At 37.2% G+C, this 19,647-nt stretch overlaps 1 protein-coding gene and 1 pseudogene across 2 annotated transcripts in view; both read right to left on the bottom strand.

Annotated features, from left to right (window-relative positions):
* Positions 1 to 566: 566 nt before the first annotated feature.
* Positions 567 to 2,539, bottom strand: LOC147760115 (fibrinogen-like protein 1; annotated as a pseudogene).
* Positions 2,540 to 14,333: 11,794 nt separating this feature from the next.
* The window catches only part of LOC147760110 (uncharacterized), an 88,738-nt gene continuing 83,424 nt past the window's right edge, over positions 14,334 to 19,647 (bottom strand). For both annotated transcript variants that reach the window (XM_086995340.1, XM_086995341.1), the window contains one exon: positions 14,334 to 14,539. In XM_086995340.1, coding sequence (XP_086851466.1) covers positions 14,418 to 14,539 — 122 coding nt within the window. In that variant the 3' untranslated portion in view covers positions 14,334 to 14,417. The remainder of the gene's footprint in view (positions 14,540 to 19,647) is intronic.

The raw sequence follows: 19,647 nt of genomic DNA, 5'->3' as shown, positions 1-19,647 counted from the left end.
CTGTGCCTGTACATAAAAAAAGGTTAATTTCTCATTTTGATGCAATAAGGCGTGGATTTCTTGAAGGGCGAGTCTAGCTGTTTCTTACTATGCAAAACTTGCAAAGGTATGATTTACGCTTAGCTGGACGCATTATGAAAATAGCCCTAGTTCGACAAAAGGTAATTCACTGTATTTACTCTTTTTTTAATGCAGCTGCTGCTACGTATACTGTGCACAGTGTTTTCCTAAATCTTAAGACCGCGGCAATACAAAAGAATCTCAGCGGAACTAAAAACTAAACAAAAAACAAAAGGAACAACTTGCATTGTAACTAAGGCACAATCTTTTCTGTAGCAGCTGACAAAGTGTAGGTTAACAACTCACTTTATTGCTGCTAAATGTGGAAACTAGTAATGGGACTTGTCTTGCTGAGATGCATGCACTGTGCTCTTCAGCTTGGTTTGGGAATCAACTAAGAGACCATTAAGAACAGAAAATTAGACAAATATTTTTTGTAAGTTTTATTCTAAAGCACAGTAGCAAAGAGACGAAAGATAACATGTTTGTACTGGAACTTTCTTCTATTCACTTATTTTCTTATTTTGATAAATGGACGCATAGGGCAAGTACTAAAACAGAGAAGTCAATTCTGATGGACTTTTTAATTTGTCAAAATAAAAATATGTTTACCACAGGACCCTAGCAATTAAACAGATTAGAATTTGGCTAAGATTTAATAGCTAGGCCCCTGTACAGATGGCACATGTAGAGGTAGGGAGACTATTATGGGATTAGGCAGCATTGTTTTTAAGTGGAGCTGGCCATGCATATTAAGTCCGCAGATATTTAGTTATTTATTTTACTTTGTGAAAAATTAAAACTCTAAACTCTTATAAAGCAGTAAGGCCGAACTTCATTTTGAAAATTAATGTTCAATTCCTTTTAATTATTTTTATTTATTCTTTGCTTATTTAGCAATCATCATCTCTACTTTCCCTAACATACAGTTTAGTCCACAGTTCTCCCCTCCCATTCCGGCGTACTTCATACAGCGCTCATACTGCCCTGAGTTCAGTTCACAATGCCCAGTGCCCGGATACCAGGAGTTCAGACCCAGCTCTGTGCAGTTGGGGCCGTACCACCATCCTCCACCATTGGCGCATGCGCAGTGCGACTCGCCGCCATAGTCGCAGGTGGAGAACGTCTGCCCGCTGGAACACGTGTCCGCAGACGGGCAGCTCGAGTCGTTTGAGGTGAAGTTAGTTGTAGCCCAGAACCCCTTAAAATCTTGCAAGAAGAGGCGTTTTCCATCCGAGGAGGAACCGACTCGAAACGAAGTGTACTTAAACACATGTTGTGTGCCATCCCAAGTTGTGAACTCAACCTTAAGTCTGTAGTTTCCGCTATTAGTAATGTAAGAAATGACGTCATTTCCGATCCAGTAGTCCCCAGTGACTGGGTTTCCGAACCCTTTCTCATACTCTAGCTGTCCATGTTCTGTTGAAGAAGAGATCTCCGACCTTGTGGCTTTGAATGACCAACCACTTCCCGCGACATCTGGCTTTGAATTCTCTCGGGAACCCCACGGGTTGCATAGCCAGGGTCACTTGAAGGAGAAAGAGAGAGAGGGGGAAGGATTATGAAATTTTACTTGCGGATCATATGTGCATCGAAATCCGCTCTTTTTCCAACCTTCAAGTGCGCTGGCCAGAATCTGACATGAACCGTCAATTTCACCTCGCCAATCAAAAACAGAATTTAGTTATTCGAGTTTCATGGTTCCTAAAAACATTTGACAGAAACGTTTCATAACTCGACACATTCATTTTACGTTTTGTTTTGTTACGTACTGAATACGAGCGTTATTTTATAGCGATTGTTAATGTCTTTTATACAACAGGTCTACGCCTTTTCGGAACTCTCTTGTTGAGAACTCTTTTGTGACGTACTTAATAAGCCTGTCAAACATTTGTGATTGTCGCCGTAAACTTCAAACAAATGCACTTGTAGCTGAGACACAACAACCTGGCTTGCAAGGAAACATGAAAATGAAGAATCGTACCCGCGTCTATCTTTTCGAGATTTTGTCCGTTGCTAACACGAGTGCGCTATAGTTGTGACAAGTCACACTATGAAACTACACCTACTAGATATGATAGATGTGTATTGTGTCAGTATGGAAATTTGGAATTAAGCAATGTAACAGTAAATGCAATTTGAGTGGATGGGAGGGACGGCGTATTATCTGTAGCTACCCATTGGGGGCAAGTGTAATGCTAAGGACGTGGGAGCAGGGGGGGGGAGGTCAAGGACAAAAATGTTTTGTAGACCAGGACAATTTTATTGTAATACAGAGCGCATGAATTGGAATATTGACTGGATTTGTCTGTTATACCCCCTTTACACTGGACGGCGTCCTTTCTGCGACCATGAAATTTGGCATCACTGTGATCTAAATAAGGAGGCACGAACATTGATTCTGTATCAGAATGAATGTTCTATGATCGGTCAGTTGTCGGCATATAAAGTATTATCATTTTTTAACTCTCAAATGGGGCCGTACTGCTGGACGCAGAATGGACGCCGTCCAGTGTAAAGGGGCCCTTAGGGAAAGAGTGGGGTAAGGATAATACATGCCCACATGTGGTTTTGCGCTAAGAAATGAGGGAGAGGGCTTACTTTGCCCCAGTGGATTCGCCAATGGTACGGTCAGAAAAAGCTGTGCTGGTACAGTTGTTGGAAATCAGACGCCTATGAATAGAATGCCCGCCAGACATTTGAATTAACATCGTAGCTACAGGTATTCACAGCTTATATAAATAAACAAATGTTTTGTAATACATTTGTTACATTTAATATTCAAATAAAAATCAGAACCAACTATGCAAGTCTATTACAAAATTTTCTTTGTACGTATATTATATTTCTATTACAGCATACCCACTTATCAAAAAGGTTTTCACGTCTCCAATTGCATGTGCTTTCGTTTACAAATGATCGCATCAGACCTGTTAACCGTCTCTAATATTTTTATTGCAGACACTGTAATCAACATGGGCTAAGGTACATAAAACAAAATACCAGTGTGAAAATCCATATCTTATACCACATTGCAGATTTAGATTATTCATGCCCATCTTATCTGATATTCTATATTGATTTCCAGAGAGGTAAAAATATTCATTTAGTGATAAGACCCCGCCAACTATCACCAAATTTATGTACATTATCAACAAGAGCATATATTTTATCCGCATCAGACTGCGTTATTTAGAAGCTAATGTCTAAGTGCTGCATGTGTCTCCTGTAGACGGCAAGACATATATTCAGAAATAATTACAAGTCTGTTTAATGAAATGTTACCCCAAAATTTCTTAAGAGCTGGACAGAATGTCCCTAATATCAGACATTTGACCTCTGCACTGCGTAATCCTTTGTAATATTTACACCAAAGGCGAATGAAATGTTCACAGAGAACTGCCTAATATCTCCATTTTAAAATAGAATCTAGTAAAAAATGCAAGTACAAACACTGAACAATAGCAGTGTCTCCCCTACTGCACCAATACTATGGGGGAGATAAATGACTGTGGAATATTATGCTCCTGGTATCATTTTATTAACATCAAATTTCACAAAAAAAAAACACTGAATATGACTATTTTCTATATAATATAACTATTATTCTCTACTGGTTAGACGGACATTTGTCAAAAGTTTTGACATATCATTCCACACATTTTCTATTACAGGTATGTTTGCATCCGGTCTTGCATCCGGTCTCTGGGCAGGCCACATCACCTGTGAATGTCCTGTTGTTCAAACCAATCATCAACTGCTCTGGGCCTGTGACAAGGAGCACTGTCATCGGACATCCTGGTGAACAAATGGATAACTCCTGTCACCAAACATGTTAGTAATAGATGGTAGCAAGCCTGACTCCAAAACATCGATATATTTCTAGTGATTCATGTTTCCATCAACCACTACCAATTCGCCCACGCAATGGATGCTGATGCAGCCCCACACCATGATAAATATGCTGCTCCGGGTTCGAAAATTCAGTGCATGTGCTTCAAATGCTTTACCAGCAGTTCGCTAGCATCGTACCCATCTGTCATCAGAGGTCAGACCAAAGCAAAACCCACCAGAAAAAAATATATAGGACCAATTGCCATGGACTGTCCAGTTCCAGATCCTGTTGACCCTAGTTCACTCTACCTTGCCTGTTTTGTAACGATATATGAGTTTTTTTTGTCTTGCTACCCTGTTATACACTCTCTGAGCATTTAACCGACGCCTAGTAATTTTCACAGACACATTCTTATGTGTAAAATTGTTCAACTGTCTTGTCAACTGACAAGCAGTGTCGAACTTTAACAACCTGGACATCAAAATCAGTCGTCGGTATTCACGGCCAGTAGTTTTTCTTGGACAACCCATCAGGGGCAATTTGTCTCTTGATCCAGTGTTTCCATACCGAGACCAGACCCTCCCCAGATAGCAAGCATACGTTGGGCCAACGTAGGGGAATCGTTGGTTTGTTGGCACATAGTTGGCGTTGGTAGTAATACGTTGGCCCAACGTTGGCCCAACCACATCATAATATGCACAACATAACTGCAATATGCTCACCTTGGCCCAACGTTGGGCCAACGTGTGTATATTTATTGCATACGTTGGCCTAACGTTGGGCCAACGTATCCAATTTTAATTAATACAGAAATATTTTAGTTATAACAGAAACATTATTCATTTCTATTGAGTTGTTTTAACAACTCAATAGAAATGAATAATGTTTCTGTTATAATAAAAATGTTTCTGTTCACAACTGAGAATCACATGTGCTTATCTATTGATCAGTAACATATAGTTTTTAGGATTAAATTTTTTTTTTTTTTTTTTATGAAGAGTTTGTCAAATTCCTTGGGTTAAAAAACAGTTTTCTGCTTTTATTTGTCTTCCAAGCTATATACTCTCATATGTAGTACATAGACTTCACCTATAAAAAAATAACTGAGTGAACAGATTTATATTTTTAAATAATGCTGTGAAACATATTTTTTATTATTGCTATTATTATTATTGTTATTGAAATCAGACAAATGATTGAAATCTTATTATAATGTACAATTGTACAATATATAAATTTTAAACTTTATAGTTAGCATCAATTGACTTTTGATTAAAGTAAACCGGTAACTTTCACTGGACCAGATTCATTACAAGCCAGGTGTTTATCTTAACTGTCAGTTTGATATAAACAGTTTGCCTACTGCCTGCTCAAACAGGTCAAATAACTATACATAGCACAGTCTTAAGCGCGCGGTCAGTTGAGCCAATTTAAAAATCTAAGCCAGAAGGTCAGAAATGTTCTAAGGAAGAGGCAAGAATTACGACTGAAAGCATTGATTTCTGGATATAAAAAGAAGACATCTTTTTGGAAATTGGAAATGAAGAGATAAAGAGACAGGATAAGAAGTGAGCATGTACTGGTAAGTGACTTTTTAATTGTGTATTTTCCCATTATTTACTGATGCACCAGGATCCATACAGCCTTGAAAAATGTTCAAATTTAGTCCAGCACTTTGTACTAGTTTAAATGTAACTTTGAAAAGTACTTGAAAATGCTATTAGGCTTGAAAAAGGTTTGCATTTCAGCATTTTGTCTTTGTAAAAATATTATTTAAAACTTTGTAGTTTATTGACATGAATACAGACAATGATTCACAGATGGGGGTATACCTTACGTTTTAATACATCATTACTTGTACTTTTATTTTCAACTTTTCATCATCAATGTGTTACAAAGACAAAGTTTACATGAAATGAGTCCTTTTTCCTTTGGTATGTACACTTTAAAATAACTGTATTCATGTATAACTTGCCCTCATTAGTTAAAAATCATTGAAAATGATTTGAATTAAGGCCTTAAAAGTCCTTGGAAGCCAATTGTTCTTATAACAGGTTCTGATTTCAGCTGGCAATCATTTAGTCATTTGGCCAACTAAACATAAACTCCTTGAGAGTGTGCATCTGGGTACTCTATCAGATTTAATTGCATAATGCAATGAAACCTAATCTCCAACTATTTAATTCAGGTTAGTACAGAGATGATTGACACTGACTTCTGCCAAGTTTTCCTCTCAGCTAACTTTATCCATAGATAAAGTTAGCTGAGAGGCCCAAAGCAGGAAACTGTGTCAGAAACTCAAACCAGGTAACTCTATCTACAGATAGAGTTACCTCAGACGCATTTTTAAAGGAATTAAAGCCATTACACTTTGACTATCCATGGGTTGGTTCCAGTGTTCAAACTCAAAAAATAAACATTATCTCTGAAATATCTTGAAGTATCATAGTCTTTATTTTGAAGGGCCCAAAATAAAGATTTAACCTCTGTATAATTATATATGGTACTTGGTATTTTCAACTAATGAATGGCACAGTAATGCCAATTGTAAATGAAAAATATTAATTACTTAATTCTTTCAACTTGTAAAAAAATATTAATTATGAAATTTTCATTTAAAAAGATCTTCTACATTTACTGGGGGGGGGGGGGGCAGCTTTTCAATTACAAGGGTACTACAGTGTACTGTTGTATTTATGCTAGAATTAAAAATCAAGTAACCTAAGTCTTAGGTCAAATATGGCAGAATACACACTTGAGATGAAACTGCTACTCAAGTAAGTGGTTGTTTATTACATAGATAAAATTACTGTAGTGTGATTTCCTTGTGTGTTCTGACATTTCTGACCAGTGACTTAATTAGGTAACTCAACTTGGTTTTGAATCTGGCCCAAATTAAACTGCCTATAAAATTTGCAGCTCAAAATGGCTGATCATGTCTAAAGCCTTACTTTTCCAAAATAAATCGACTCAATGCAACAAGAACATTATACTATTCCTCTTTGCTGAGAGTGTGCTGAAGATCAAGGATTAAAGTATGTAGGTCAGGAATTTGTCCGAGGAATTTCACTGGCATTTGCATTACACAAGATATCAATTACATATGGCTGACAAAATAACAGACTTGTTGTATGTTAGGTGTTAACACAGCTTTAATAGGACAAGTGATAGTGATTAATTTACATAAACTTTTTATTACTTGTAGCATCTCATTTTCAATTGCCATTCACTCTTATACCATATAATAATTAAAACATGTTTTTTATACTTTTATTAGGTTTGTTTGAGTGTTTTATATAATACTGGGATACAAACATTTTTGTGTATTTCATACTTTTTTACTACAGTGTGGTGTGCTTATCAGTAATGGGTTTCAACAATAATGAAACCTGTGATATTATTATTATAAAATATGATTCTTAAAATAGACTAGGCATATCTAAATCTAAATAATTAATATTGTAGGCTAATTTCTTTTAACATAATGAGATACTAATAAGGAGCCTTCAAAAATAACTACAAATAGAATAATAACATGGCAAAAATGGAGATACGAATGAAAGAAAATTGCAGCACAAAAGTAGGTTGTTTATTAAGCAGATTACTGCAGTGTGATTTTCTCAAATATGTACCACCATTTTACAATGATTTAGGGGTTAGGTGGCTTAACCATGGAAATATAACAGGAGGGGTGAAAGCTCTGTCACCCGGGGACCCACTGTGCAACTGACAGCTTTAGAATAACCAGTGTGTCGCTGATGTCACTTGGGAGGGGAACAATAGATTTTTTAATTTTGGGAAAATAAACTTGTGAACAGAACACAAAAACAAGGGAAAAATCAAAGTTCAGATATATCACCTTTAGCAATGGGAATTCCAGTAAGCACATTTAATAAAGTAAAAAAAAAACTTCTATAATAAACTGTAAGATAAAGTTGCAGGAGCAGGAATCTTTGTTGCAGTTAGTAATCATATCATAGTTTCTACCTTTACAATCTAGATGATTAAATTTCTTGATAATGTGTGCTACCCATTAATCCAAGACAGTTTACATTATATCTCCTCCTAATTACTGTACCTATATTCCCCACGGCTTGTGTACTGGGGGACAGCGCGCTGTGCCGAGGGTTCGCTGTGCCGAGGGTTCGCTGTGCCGACAAAACCGGAAAATTGGTCTAAAATCGGCTAAGTTTTCCGGAGCCCCAAAATCAAAGGTTCGCTATGCCGAAGGTTCGCTGTGCCGAAAGGATCTGGTTCGCTGTGCCGAGGGTTCGCTGCGCCGAAAAAGTCGGCTACCCATCACCCATTGTGCTTGTTATATAACGTGACGAGCAGTGGCCTTTTTTTAAAATAAACGAGTTTAAAAAGTTCTCTTCTTCCATCCGTACCATTTGAATTTGTTAAAACTGCGCATTGAAAGTTAATCCTAATGGACATAAACATCTTAAATCGCTTTAAATAATCAGTTCTGTAAGTTAATTTATTAATTATTTTTGGCACTATGGGCGTCACCCACTTTAGGAAATTACTGAAAGAAAACATTCTCTAATTATTTTTGGCGAACTTGTAGTTATTGGGTGTGTGTAAAATTAACATCTTTTTATTTATTATCATTATACTTTTAGTAGTCGTTATTGTCACATGCAGTTATTTTAGCTTCGTATTTTTGTTATTATCTATTTAATTACTATTTATTATTTATTTAATGACATATAGTTTTATATTTGATTAGTTTTGGCCGGGGGTCGTCGTAGAAAATAAAGAATCCTTGAACAATCCTAGCAATAATCCTAATAAAAGTGGAGCAGTCACATTGTCACAGAGATTTTTTCAAGGATTTTGACCCGGTTTTGTCGAAAAATCGTGGGATTAGCCTCCGATTGCATCGGAGGCGATCGGAGACGATTTCTGCGAGCGTCTTTTCTCGTAATTTTTTTTCCCCTGGGTATATGTGGTTATATATGGGTATATATTCGGAGGACGCCTCCGATTAATCGGAGGGCATCGTAGGTCATCGGAGATTGTGTCTGGGATGCCCAAAATGGGTGAAAAATCTTGCGAGCAATCTTAAAATTTTAAGTTCAAAGTTGGGGACCGCGACGGGTGTGGCGATGTCTAAAAAATCTGCGACAACCCGCAGGCGTCCGGAGAGCGCCTCCGACGGGTGCAAAATCGTGAGATCTGTCTCAAGATTTTGTGAAAATTTCCCGGGAAAAAAAGGTATTTTTTTCAAAATATTTTCTTCAAAGTATGGGCTATCTAACTCTACGATGGCTTCGGCATAGCGAGCCGTCGACGCAGCGAACCTTTCGGCACAAAATAAAAACAATCGGCATAGCGAACCCTCGGCATAGCGAACCTTCGGCTCAGCGAACCTTCGGCATAGCGAACCCTCGGCACAGCGAACCTTCGGCATAGCGAACCCTCGGCACAGCGAACCTTCGGCATAGCGAAGCGCAGCCGTGTACTGAACAACAGTACTAAAATCTTTATTTGTTACCTTTGCAAGTACTATCAGGTTCTGTTAATTTCCAAATGTACTTTTGTGTTTTATACAGAACATGGTGCAGAATTATCTCTTAATGTCGTTCATTTTGGTAAATATTTTCACCCAAATTATGAATTACCGCTTCTAACGTTTCAGGTATGCTGTCAATCTGTGTGAATGTGATGGATCGAGCTTTTTTGTATTTTTCATATTTTTTATCATATTTTATTATTATTAATTTGTATGAACATTGTATGAGAACAAAATTTGAAGAAAAATCAGTGCAACGTTTGCTTGCTTTCCGTTGTGGAGTCCACCAAAGAATGAACATGTCCATTCCCTCTGTTCCCTAGACACAGGCCACTAGTTCCCTACCCAAGGCCACATACTCCACAGGTACAGTCTATGGGAACAGTGATTCCATTTTATCATTGGTTCATTCCCCTTGTGGCCTGGTACAAGGTCACAAGGGAACAGTCTATGGATACATGATTACATTAGTATGCACTCTTCTTTTGGTAAAGCTCCGAGATTTCTTAAGTGTTTGCTGCCTTTAGCTCTGGTAAGGGGGTTGCATCCTGGAACCTTAATCTTTAGTATACAGTGTATGGGCTGCATATCGTATGTTATCAGAAAATAAATTATGTTCACATTCTTGGGTTATATTTGTACTGGGACACCCTGCATGTACCATAGGTAATTTAAGATGAATCAAGTTTTCCTCAGGAGGAGTAATCAGTGAGCTCAGAGGCCTCTGGCATTGCTGAGGATGCTTATATTAGGATTATATGCTGATTAATTGGTTAAGGTCAACTGACATCAGATGATTCCCCATGGGTTGCTTATTGGAGGCCAGAATACAAAATATTCTTAGCCTGGGTCCTAGCTGGAGGTGCCCAAGACAATTTCAACTGGCATCAAGTCTGAGGCAAAGCTATCACAGCCATCTAGCTAAATTACTGCCACAAAATCAGTTAACTTACAAAAGTGTCTCACATTTTTCTTACCAAGTGATACTAATTTTCCCCTGTGAAAAGATCAAAATGAGAGAGAGAGAGAGAGAGAGAGAGAGAGAGGGATTGCTAGTTCATTTTGCATCATAAATGGTCTAAAATTAATCTCAATTTGATGCATTGAACAACCAGGCACAGGGCTCTTAATTTTGCGGGTATGCCTTATATTCTATGGGTTTGTTGTTCAGAGGATCCGAAAATATGAAAATTGTAGGAGTCAAGTTAAAAAATCGACTGCTGTTCTGAGGATTCTATATTACAATAGTTAGAGGGCCCGGTATTCCTTATGAATTTTAGTCCCAAGTTCCGCTGTTTTGAAAGAAAACATAGCTGCACTTAAACTGTTTTAACTATCTAATTACGCATTTACTGATTATTTGTGTAGGATCTGGTTTTAGGATCTCCCTGTGTTTGGTGTGAGGGGCATTTTAATAGAAGTGTATTTTATTTTCGACTTCAGCTGAGCATATTTTGCAGATACTTTGTTCAGGGGATATTGATTTTAGTTTTCGGTATTTGCCTCTTTGGATTGCTAATTTGTGTGCCCCTGTCCTAAATTTTACCAAATTTTGCATTTCATGTTTTGGTATAGGTGCTAGCTGTTGTGTATGCTTTCCTTTCATAATTTGTTTTAAATAATCAATATGTACGTAGTATGCTATATGCTCACTCTGTTTCTTTGAGAAACAAAAAGGTATAGTGACTTTCCAGTGCATGTTTTACTTCTGCTTTCGAGGGAGTATTAGTTGATGTTTTGATTAGATTTTGAGTAATGTATTGAATTTTGCTTGACCAATTTTTTACCTGTGTGTCATGTTTTGTTTCGTATGCATACATTGTTTTTGCCATGCGCTGCTTTGGCATTTCAGAAAATCTTTGCCAATAGGATGTAGCATGACCACTTATGTCATGCGTAATTGGGAATCTGCCTAGTTCTGCTTTAGCTGCTATATTACTGGCATTGCGTCTTATGCTAAAATGTATTTGCAATAGTTATTTCGTACTACTTCGAATGGCAAAATATTCATGTATTTAAGGTTTTTTTGGCTGTTATATTTGATTGATGGTCCCCAGATTTCGCATCTGTACATCAGTATGGGTTTTATAAAAGGGCATCGGAGAGTTTTAAATGTGTCTGGGTCATATTGTTGGTGGTGGACTGTGAAGCCTGCTTGGGCCCGCCTGCTTAACTGCAAAACCGCCTTCATGGCTTTACCTTTCAGATCATCAAGTGCACTTTTGAATGATCAAGTGCACTTTTATTGATGTTTAGCACAATATAATTCTTTAGAATGAAAACATACATAATAAAAGTATGTATAGGAAACATGTCTTAATTATTATAAGGTATTAGAGTGAATGTCATTTGAAAATGAGATGCTATAAATAATAAGAAGCTTATGTAAATTAATCACTATCACTTGTCCTATTAAAGCTGTGTTAAGACCTAACATACAACAAGTCTGTTATCTTCTCAGCCATATGTAATTGATATCTTGCATAATGCAAATCCCAGTGAAATACCTCAGACAAATTCCTGACCTACATACTCACCAGGCACAAATATATGCAATGCTACAATACCCAGTAGTAAGGTGTTAATATATGAGGGAGTGATGCAGTCCCCATCCCCATCCCCAGCCCTCCCCTTCAACCCCCTTGCTTTAGAAAGATTAGATATATTGTTTACTAAGCCTGTTTGAAATAAATCAAACTGAAAGGAAATCACACTACAGTAATTTTATCTATGTAATAAACAACCACTTACTTGAGTAGCAGTTTCATCTCAAGTGTGTATTCTGCCATATTTGACCTAAGACTTAGGTTACTTGATTTTTAATTCTAGCATAAATACAACAGTACACTGTAGTACCCTTGTAATTGAAAAGCTGCCCCCCCCCCCCAGTAAATGTAGAAGATCTTTTTAAATGAAAATTTCATAATTAATATTTTTTTACAAGTTGAAAGAATTAAGTAATTAATATTTTTCATTTACAATTGGCATTACTGTGCCATTCATTAGTTGAAAATACCAAGTACCATATATAATTATACAGAGGTTAAATCTTTATTTTGGGCCCTTCAAAATAAAGACTATGATACTTCAAGATATTTCAGAGATAATGTTTATTTTTTGAGTTTGAACACTGGAACCAACCCATGGATAGTCAAAGTGTAATGGCTTTAATTCCTTTAAAAATGCGTCTGAGGTAACTCTATCTGTAGATAGAGTTACCTGGTTTGAGTTTCTGACACAGTTTCCTGCTTTGGGCCTCTCAGCTAACTTTATCTATGGATAAAGTTAGCTGAGAGGAAAACTTGGCAGAAGTCAGTGTCAATCATCTCTGTACTAACCTGAATTAAATAGTTGGAGATTAGGTTTCATTGCATTATGCAATTAAATCTGATAGAGTACCCAGATGCACACTCTCAAGGAGTTTATGTTTAGTTGGCCAAATGACTAAATGATTGCCAGCTGAAATCAGAACCTGTTTTATGTGTCTGTATGAATCCTGGCCAGTAAATTATGTGATAGAGTTGTTGGAATGATTAAATGATGTGGAATTTAGTGGTACATAACAGTTGTCTAAAAACTGAATTCATTGCCAAGTGTACACGTAAGAACTAATTTAAATAAATCACTATAAATTACTGCACACAAGACACACACATTTATAGTTAAGATATTGGCTGTTGCCTAACTTAGAAAAGGTAGGGACATTATCATATAATACACACCTACTAGCACTAGTTTGTATATGAAAACAGTGATGGGGGAAGAGGTACAGTCATGTTATGTACCATACCAATTCTAGCATTATATTTCAAGTGTTTTTAATATTTAAATTTGTAGGTGCAGCACACTCTTCTGTGACTGGTTAGACAAATATATTGAGGATACATCCAACTAATTGTGCTTTGCCAAAGATCACACAGGTGCAGAACAGGAAAGAGAGAAAAAACAAAGATTGAACTCATATGACCACTGACTTGATTTTTAAAGAGACAATGTCTGAGATTTTGCCTGAAGGAAGAGACTGTGATTTTATAGACTTGACATGTAACTTATGAAAAGCATCTTACCTGACATTAACAAGGGTTTCTGGTTTAAAATTCAATTTAATGAAAATATTTTTAAAAATTGAAATGAGGCAAAAAAAGACTTTACTAGTAGAAAAATGCCTTGACTCCAGGAATAAGTGAAAAGTCATAGGACTGTTGATATTTTTTCTTGATGTGAATCATGTAAAATAACAATTGATATAAGACACACTTATTAATGTTTAAATACAATATTATAACATTTTATAAAAATTTTCTTTGTTGTCTTTTTGTATTATTTGTTGGGTTATTGTTGGACTGATGTTGGTTTTTAGTAGAACCAACGTAAATGCACTGTTGGTTACAGGTTGGGAAATTGTTGGACCAATGTTGGTTATTAGTTGGCCCAATGTAGGGCCAACGCAGTTTGGTTGGGAAATCGTTGGACTGACGTTGGTTATTAGTAGAACCAACGTCAATACACTGTTGGTTACAGGTTGGGTAATTGTTGAACCAATGTTGGTTATTAGTTGGCCCAATGTAGGGCCAACGCAGTTTGGTTGGGAATACGTTGGCAATGCGTTGGCATTAAAAAGACGTTCAGCCAACCGTTGGCCAAAGTGAGCACTTAGATGGAAACCCAACGTTGGGCCAACGTTGCACGGTCAACCAAGGCAACGTTGGGCCAACGTTGGCCCAACGTATGCTTGCTATCTGGGTCTGCACGGTTCTGACTGAACAATTCAATTGTGTTGATATTCTGACATTGCCTATATTCCGTCTCTTCAGGTTAAAAACTTGACGCATATAACCGTTATGTAATTGCCTGTATCTTGCCATATTGGAGGAAGACAGGAATAATATTTGCTGTACATGTACAAGACCAACAATACAATTCCATGGTATAGCGGTTTTATACTCATTAGTCACATTATAAGTAGACCAGACATTATAACTACCGAAGATCTGCCTACTTTTATTATTCTGATTTAGGGGGTGACACTTCTATTGTCCAGTGTGTGTACTTCGTTTGCGGGCTCTCTGTGCATGAAACCGTCGACAGCCGTCTTTTGTTTTGGTCTTGGACTCGCTCTTCTTCACCTAGAACACAAACAATTACCAGGTGATATGACAGCAGCAAGAAAATTGTTCTTTACAACAACATGTTTCTTCAAAATATTGCGTTTTATAGAATTAATTAATTTTTTTCAGTTCAGATTTATTTGAATATTATTTCATATATCTTACAGCCAAGAGACACCTCTGTGGATGAAATATTCTATTCATGTAGCCAAATAATCACACCAACACAACAAAGCTCAGCTTTTTGCTCAAAGGTACATAGCATAAAGTCCACATGACTGAAAATTGTCATTTATTAATGACGAAGAATAATGAGATATAAACTTACAAAAATGGGGGATTATCATACACCCCATGCTATATAAATGTCATAATATAAATAATAATAATATAATTTAATGGGTGCAACCAAGATAATAGTAAAAAAATAATAAGATCCTAAACACATCAAAGTAAGTTATAATCTGGGAATCGCATGACTAGGGGGCACATAAGGAGTAATTTAAGGTTGCACAATGAGATTACTGGTTCGAACAGAGAACCTCGAATAGCAGATAACTTAATGAAACAAGGGAGTAAGCAGTTACCTTGATCATCAAAATCACCATACTTGAACCACATGGACAATAAGTGGGTGGGTCATTACTCGCCCAATCAACCATATCCCACAACAAAACTGAACCAAATTAGACACATTTGACCGATGCATGAAATTTTATTTCAGATTAAACCCTAAAAGCCTATCCAAGGTTTCATTTGTATTATATCTATTTCAATGAGATAAAATAAAGAAAAGTGGTCAGAGTAAAGGTTTTTACTGCGTTAATGGAAACGTTTATCCATGTCATAACACAAGAAAAAATCAACCTGACACTTCTTGGAATTTTGAGGTCCAATGAAACAGATATCATCTATTATACGGGACATGGCCGAATCATGAAATCTCTCCAACATTATCCATTGCATAGCTTTACTCATAGATTAAAAAATCTGGCACGAACAACTTGCACCTATTGGCAAACATTTCTCATAATAAAACAGATCATTCCAGGAAAAACCCTTAAAGGCCCAAGACATGTTTTTCTTGCATGAAAAGTTTAATACCTAGGTAATAGGGTTGTAATAAGCATATTTTTCAATAAATGTTGAAAAAAATGTTTTGGGCAACATTGACCTAGTTTTTGGTTATGTTCCACCGGTGACCCACTGGGCTTTAGAGGTAAACAAATGACTAAGTTTCAAGATATCACAAACCTCTTTTTATTACAATAACAACATAAAAAATAAATTTAAACCCGGAAGCATAGCTAACAACTGTATAAAACATTTCTGTGTGGTTTAAGACTATTGTATTTATAATGAAAAGCCAGAATATTGAAATTATTATTTACCTTGAGATGACAATACAGACACATAAAAACCCACTAGACAATAGCATTTACTCCTTCTTATGGAGGCAGACATATTTGAGTAAGTGAAGGATAATGATCTAGTTTCTTATTGGTCAACAAGGATAAACTAGTACATAAGGAATAGGAAATGGCAAAATGAAGTGGATTCATTTTGTGTGGTGTGGGTGGGGACGTGTCAAACGTGTAGGTCACAGGTGACCCACTGGGCCTTTAAGGGATGGACGCAGTTGATAATCGGTAAAATGTGGAAAACATCTTGAATATAAGATATACCTAAAAGAGCACCACGAACAAAATGTTGGACATGTGCGATAACAGCATCAATGAAGTCGTACTGTGCCACAGAGAACTCTCTTGGAATGTTAGAATCAACCGAGACCAGGTTGGGATAAAAAAAAAAGATCGTAAATTACACGAGTTTTGTGAAGATCAAATTTAGGGACAACATGTAACATCTGAAATCTGTAAGAAGGAGACTAAATTGTGCCAGCAATCCGCCCAAAGGATAACCTGATTCAATGTAGTCCCAAATCACTTCAGGAGGAGTAAGTACTGATAAATGAATGTGAGGTGTGTGAATGCTGGGAGTTGTGGTGCGATTTAGGTGGAAACACATAGAAATAACATTGATGAGAAAAATAACCTTATGAAGATCATAACCTTGAAGTTCCAGCTTTAGTTGGGAATAATTTATTGAAGTTGGGAAACAATTTTGTAGGTGGGGTCTGCAACTGGGTTGGAGATTTGAGACATTTGATAAAAGGATGAGATCTTCAGCAGGACTGGCAGCGTTGTTTGTACCTTAACACGTTCCAGGTTCGTTGTTTTTGCTTACTTTTGATCTCGAGTCTTTTATGGAACGCCATTCACGCAAAAAATGCAAAGGTCAATTCAACAATCTATCAGCACTATTTAACAACCAAAACCTACTTTAACTATCTAAACTTAATTCTACTAAATTAGTTTTGGTCATTTTAATCATTCGTCAAAATCTAACAATCAATAAACGATTCAAAAGTCAGTTACCGCAACTCAACAATCAGTTATCGCAACTCAACAATCAGTTATACCCCCTTTACACTGGACGGCGTCCTTTCTGCTTCCTTTCTGCGACCATGAAATTTGGCATCGCTGTGGTCTTAAAAAGGAGGCACGAGCATTAATTTTGTATCAGAATGAATGCTCAATGATCGGCCAGTTGTCGACATGTATAATATTATAATTTTTTAACTCTCAAATGGGACCGGACTGCTGGACGCAGAAAGGACGCCGTCCAGTGTAAAGGGGGCTTTACAGCAACTCAACAATCAGTTGTCGCAAACGGTCATTCGCGGACTTAACACCAGATGGCGCGCACGCACCGTCAGCGATCTGAAACGTCCTTGACCTTTTACATGGTTTTAACAGTATTAAAATACGTGGTGCCTCGATTTGAAACCATTCAGCTTAAATTGTGTTTTTAGTCTCCAAATACTTAAAAAATCAATAAAGCTAATCGACAAGAACCTATTATATCGTATCTTTTACATAAATTATTATTACATATCACAATAATAAACGAGCCGCCTTTTGATGTACGCCCGGCTATAACCTCTATTAAAAAATATCAATTTTTTTGAGATTCGTATTGTTTGGTTCCATTGCCTCGCTTTTAAAAATTAGAACAGGCGCTCCAAAATCGTAAGACAAAGTTAAAATTTTTATGTTGGCCGAGTTCGCCCCCGTCTAGAATGCCTATATGTCCCCGCACCGATACTCCCGCGCTTCTTTACATCACCGCACCAATACTCCCCCGCACCGATACTCCCCCGCTTCTTTACATCCTCGCATCGATACTTCCCCCCACTGATGCTCCCGCCTACCAATACTCTGCAAAAACACTACTCCCCCAAAGCAAAGATTCCCTGGGCTTTGTAAACACAAATCGTGATTCAAAACCCTTTATATTATGCTACTTTTTTTTAAAGATGCACCACCCTCTTGGGACACATAATTGACACATTTTATTCGAAATATATTGGGGAAAATAAAGGGCGTTACTCGAAGTCGATCTCAGACTTTGCGTGCAGCTTAACAGTACGTAGGCCTACAGCTGAGTAATGTTTGTGCAAAATTAATATTGTTCTCCTACTGTAGTTACCATATTTATATTATATGCCCTTATATTTATTTACTTAAGGCAAAGTTAGTTTTAATCTAAGATGACGCAGCTATGTCTTTTCTTCAGGCAACGATGGTTTTGTTAAATTATTAAATAATAAAAAAGCAGTGCTAAAGCGCTTCGTTTTCTGTTATCTTCCTCCAACCTTCTTTTCTGCTCTTAAATTTCTTTCCCTTGTCTTTTGGAGGCACATTAGAATCTGAATTGAGCAAAATTCAAAATTTTTGAAAATTGTTGGACAACGAAATTGTAGAGATACGAGCATGCGTCGTGAGCACAACTATTATTCTCCCAGTCCCGCCGTGTTTTCGACTTAATTCGTCATAGATGTGAGGGCGTGCGCAGTACTCAACACGCAAAGGGCACTTTCTCTTTCATTGCTTGCGACGTGCATCTTGGACCACGCAAGTCTCACTTGCAAACTCCTTGCGAAGGGAGCAAGTGACGCTTGCGGCCTCGCTGTTTAAAGATTATTTAAACAGCGAGGCCGCAAGCGTAACTTGAGATTATTTGTAGAATAAAGCGTAACAAAGATTATTTGTAGAATCTATTGGAAATGTTTAGTATCCTCCATACGTGCTTACATACGTGCATACGAACTCGTAATTTCGCATACAGGACTTGCTTGGCACGTGAGATTCTCCGCAAAATTTGGACTCAAACGGGTCGTAAGAGCCCGTGCGGCCGGTTGTGACCGAGACTAATGTGTTGTCGCCCAAGATTTTTTAGGAACTTTGCGGCTTCTTTTGTACAATATCGATGTTCAATTGTAAGCAATTAAGAGTTGTATGCACTGTGCAATAGCATAAAAACAACATCACCAAGGATCTCCCTGTGGTCATTTTTTTTTTTACTTATCTCACCAATATCCAAAGCGTTTTTCCATTTGAAAAAAGTATTTCTTATACAATGTAGGCCGTGCTTCCAAGTCGTTGACCAATTTTTCAAATCTATATGTGAAAAAAATTGATGCAAGGTGACAGACTCTCCCATGATAGACAGTCCAGTTCCCATCAATTTGCATAGGTAATTCAGCCCCGCCCTAGATTTTGACCCACTTACGTCGATTGACCCTAACCTGTAGGCCTATAATTAAATAAAGGGATGACTCTCCGTTACCCAGACCCTCAGTTTCGTGGAAATTGCATAGGGGGAGTAATAATGCTGAGAGTATCGTTGCGAGGTGTGTATAACGGCAATTTTAGAGGGGATTTATCGATGCGGGGATCTATTGGTGTGAGGTCGTATCGATGTGCATAATGCAAAAATTTACTAAGGAGAAGTATCGGTGCGGGGGAGTATTTGTACGGGGGAGTTAAGGTGCGGGGGAGTATCAGCATGACCCCCTAGAATATCCTCACAGCATTATCTGCAATTAACCTTTCTACGCTTTTTAATGTATTTTGCAATATAATTTTCTTTTCTCCCGATGGATAATTTTATTAATCAAGAGTGGGGGAGGGGTGGAAAATCCCCTTGGTGCCACATATAACACTATAAATGCGAAAGGAATTACCCTATTTGTGAAGAGAAAATAAATGCATTTGTTTATT

This window comes from Lingula anatina, chromosome 9, assembly GCF_051362555.1.
Source record: "Lingula anatina isolate TDL-2025a chromosome 9, LinAna3.0, whole genome shotgun sequence".
Taxonomy (NCBI): domain Eukaryota; kingdom Metazoa; phylum Brachiopoda; class Lingulata; order Lingulida; family Lingulidae; genus Lingula; species Lingula anatina.
This window is presented reverse-complemented; position numbering and strand designations above follow the sequence as displayed.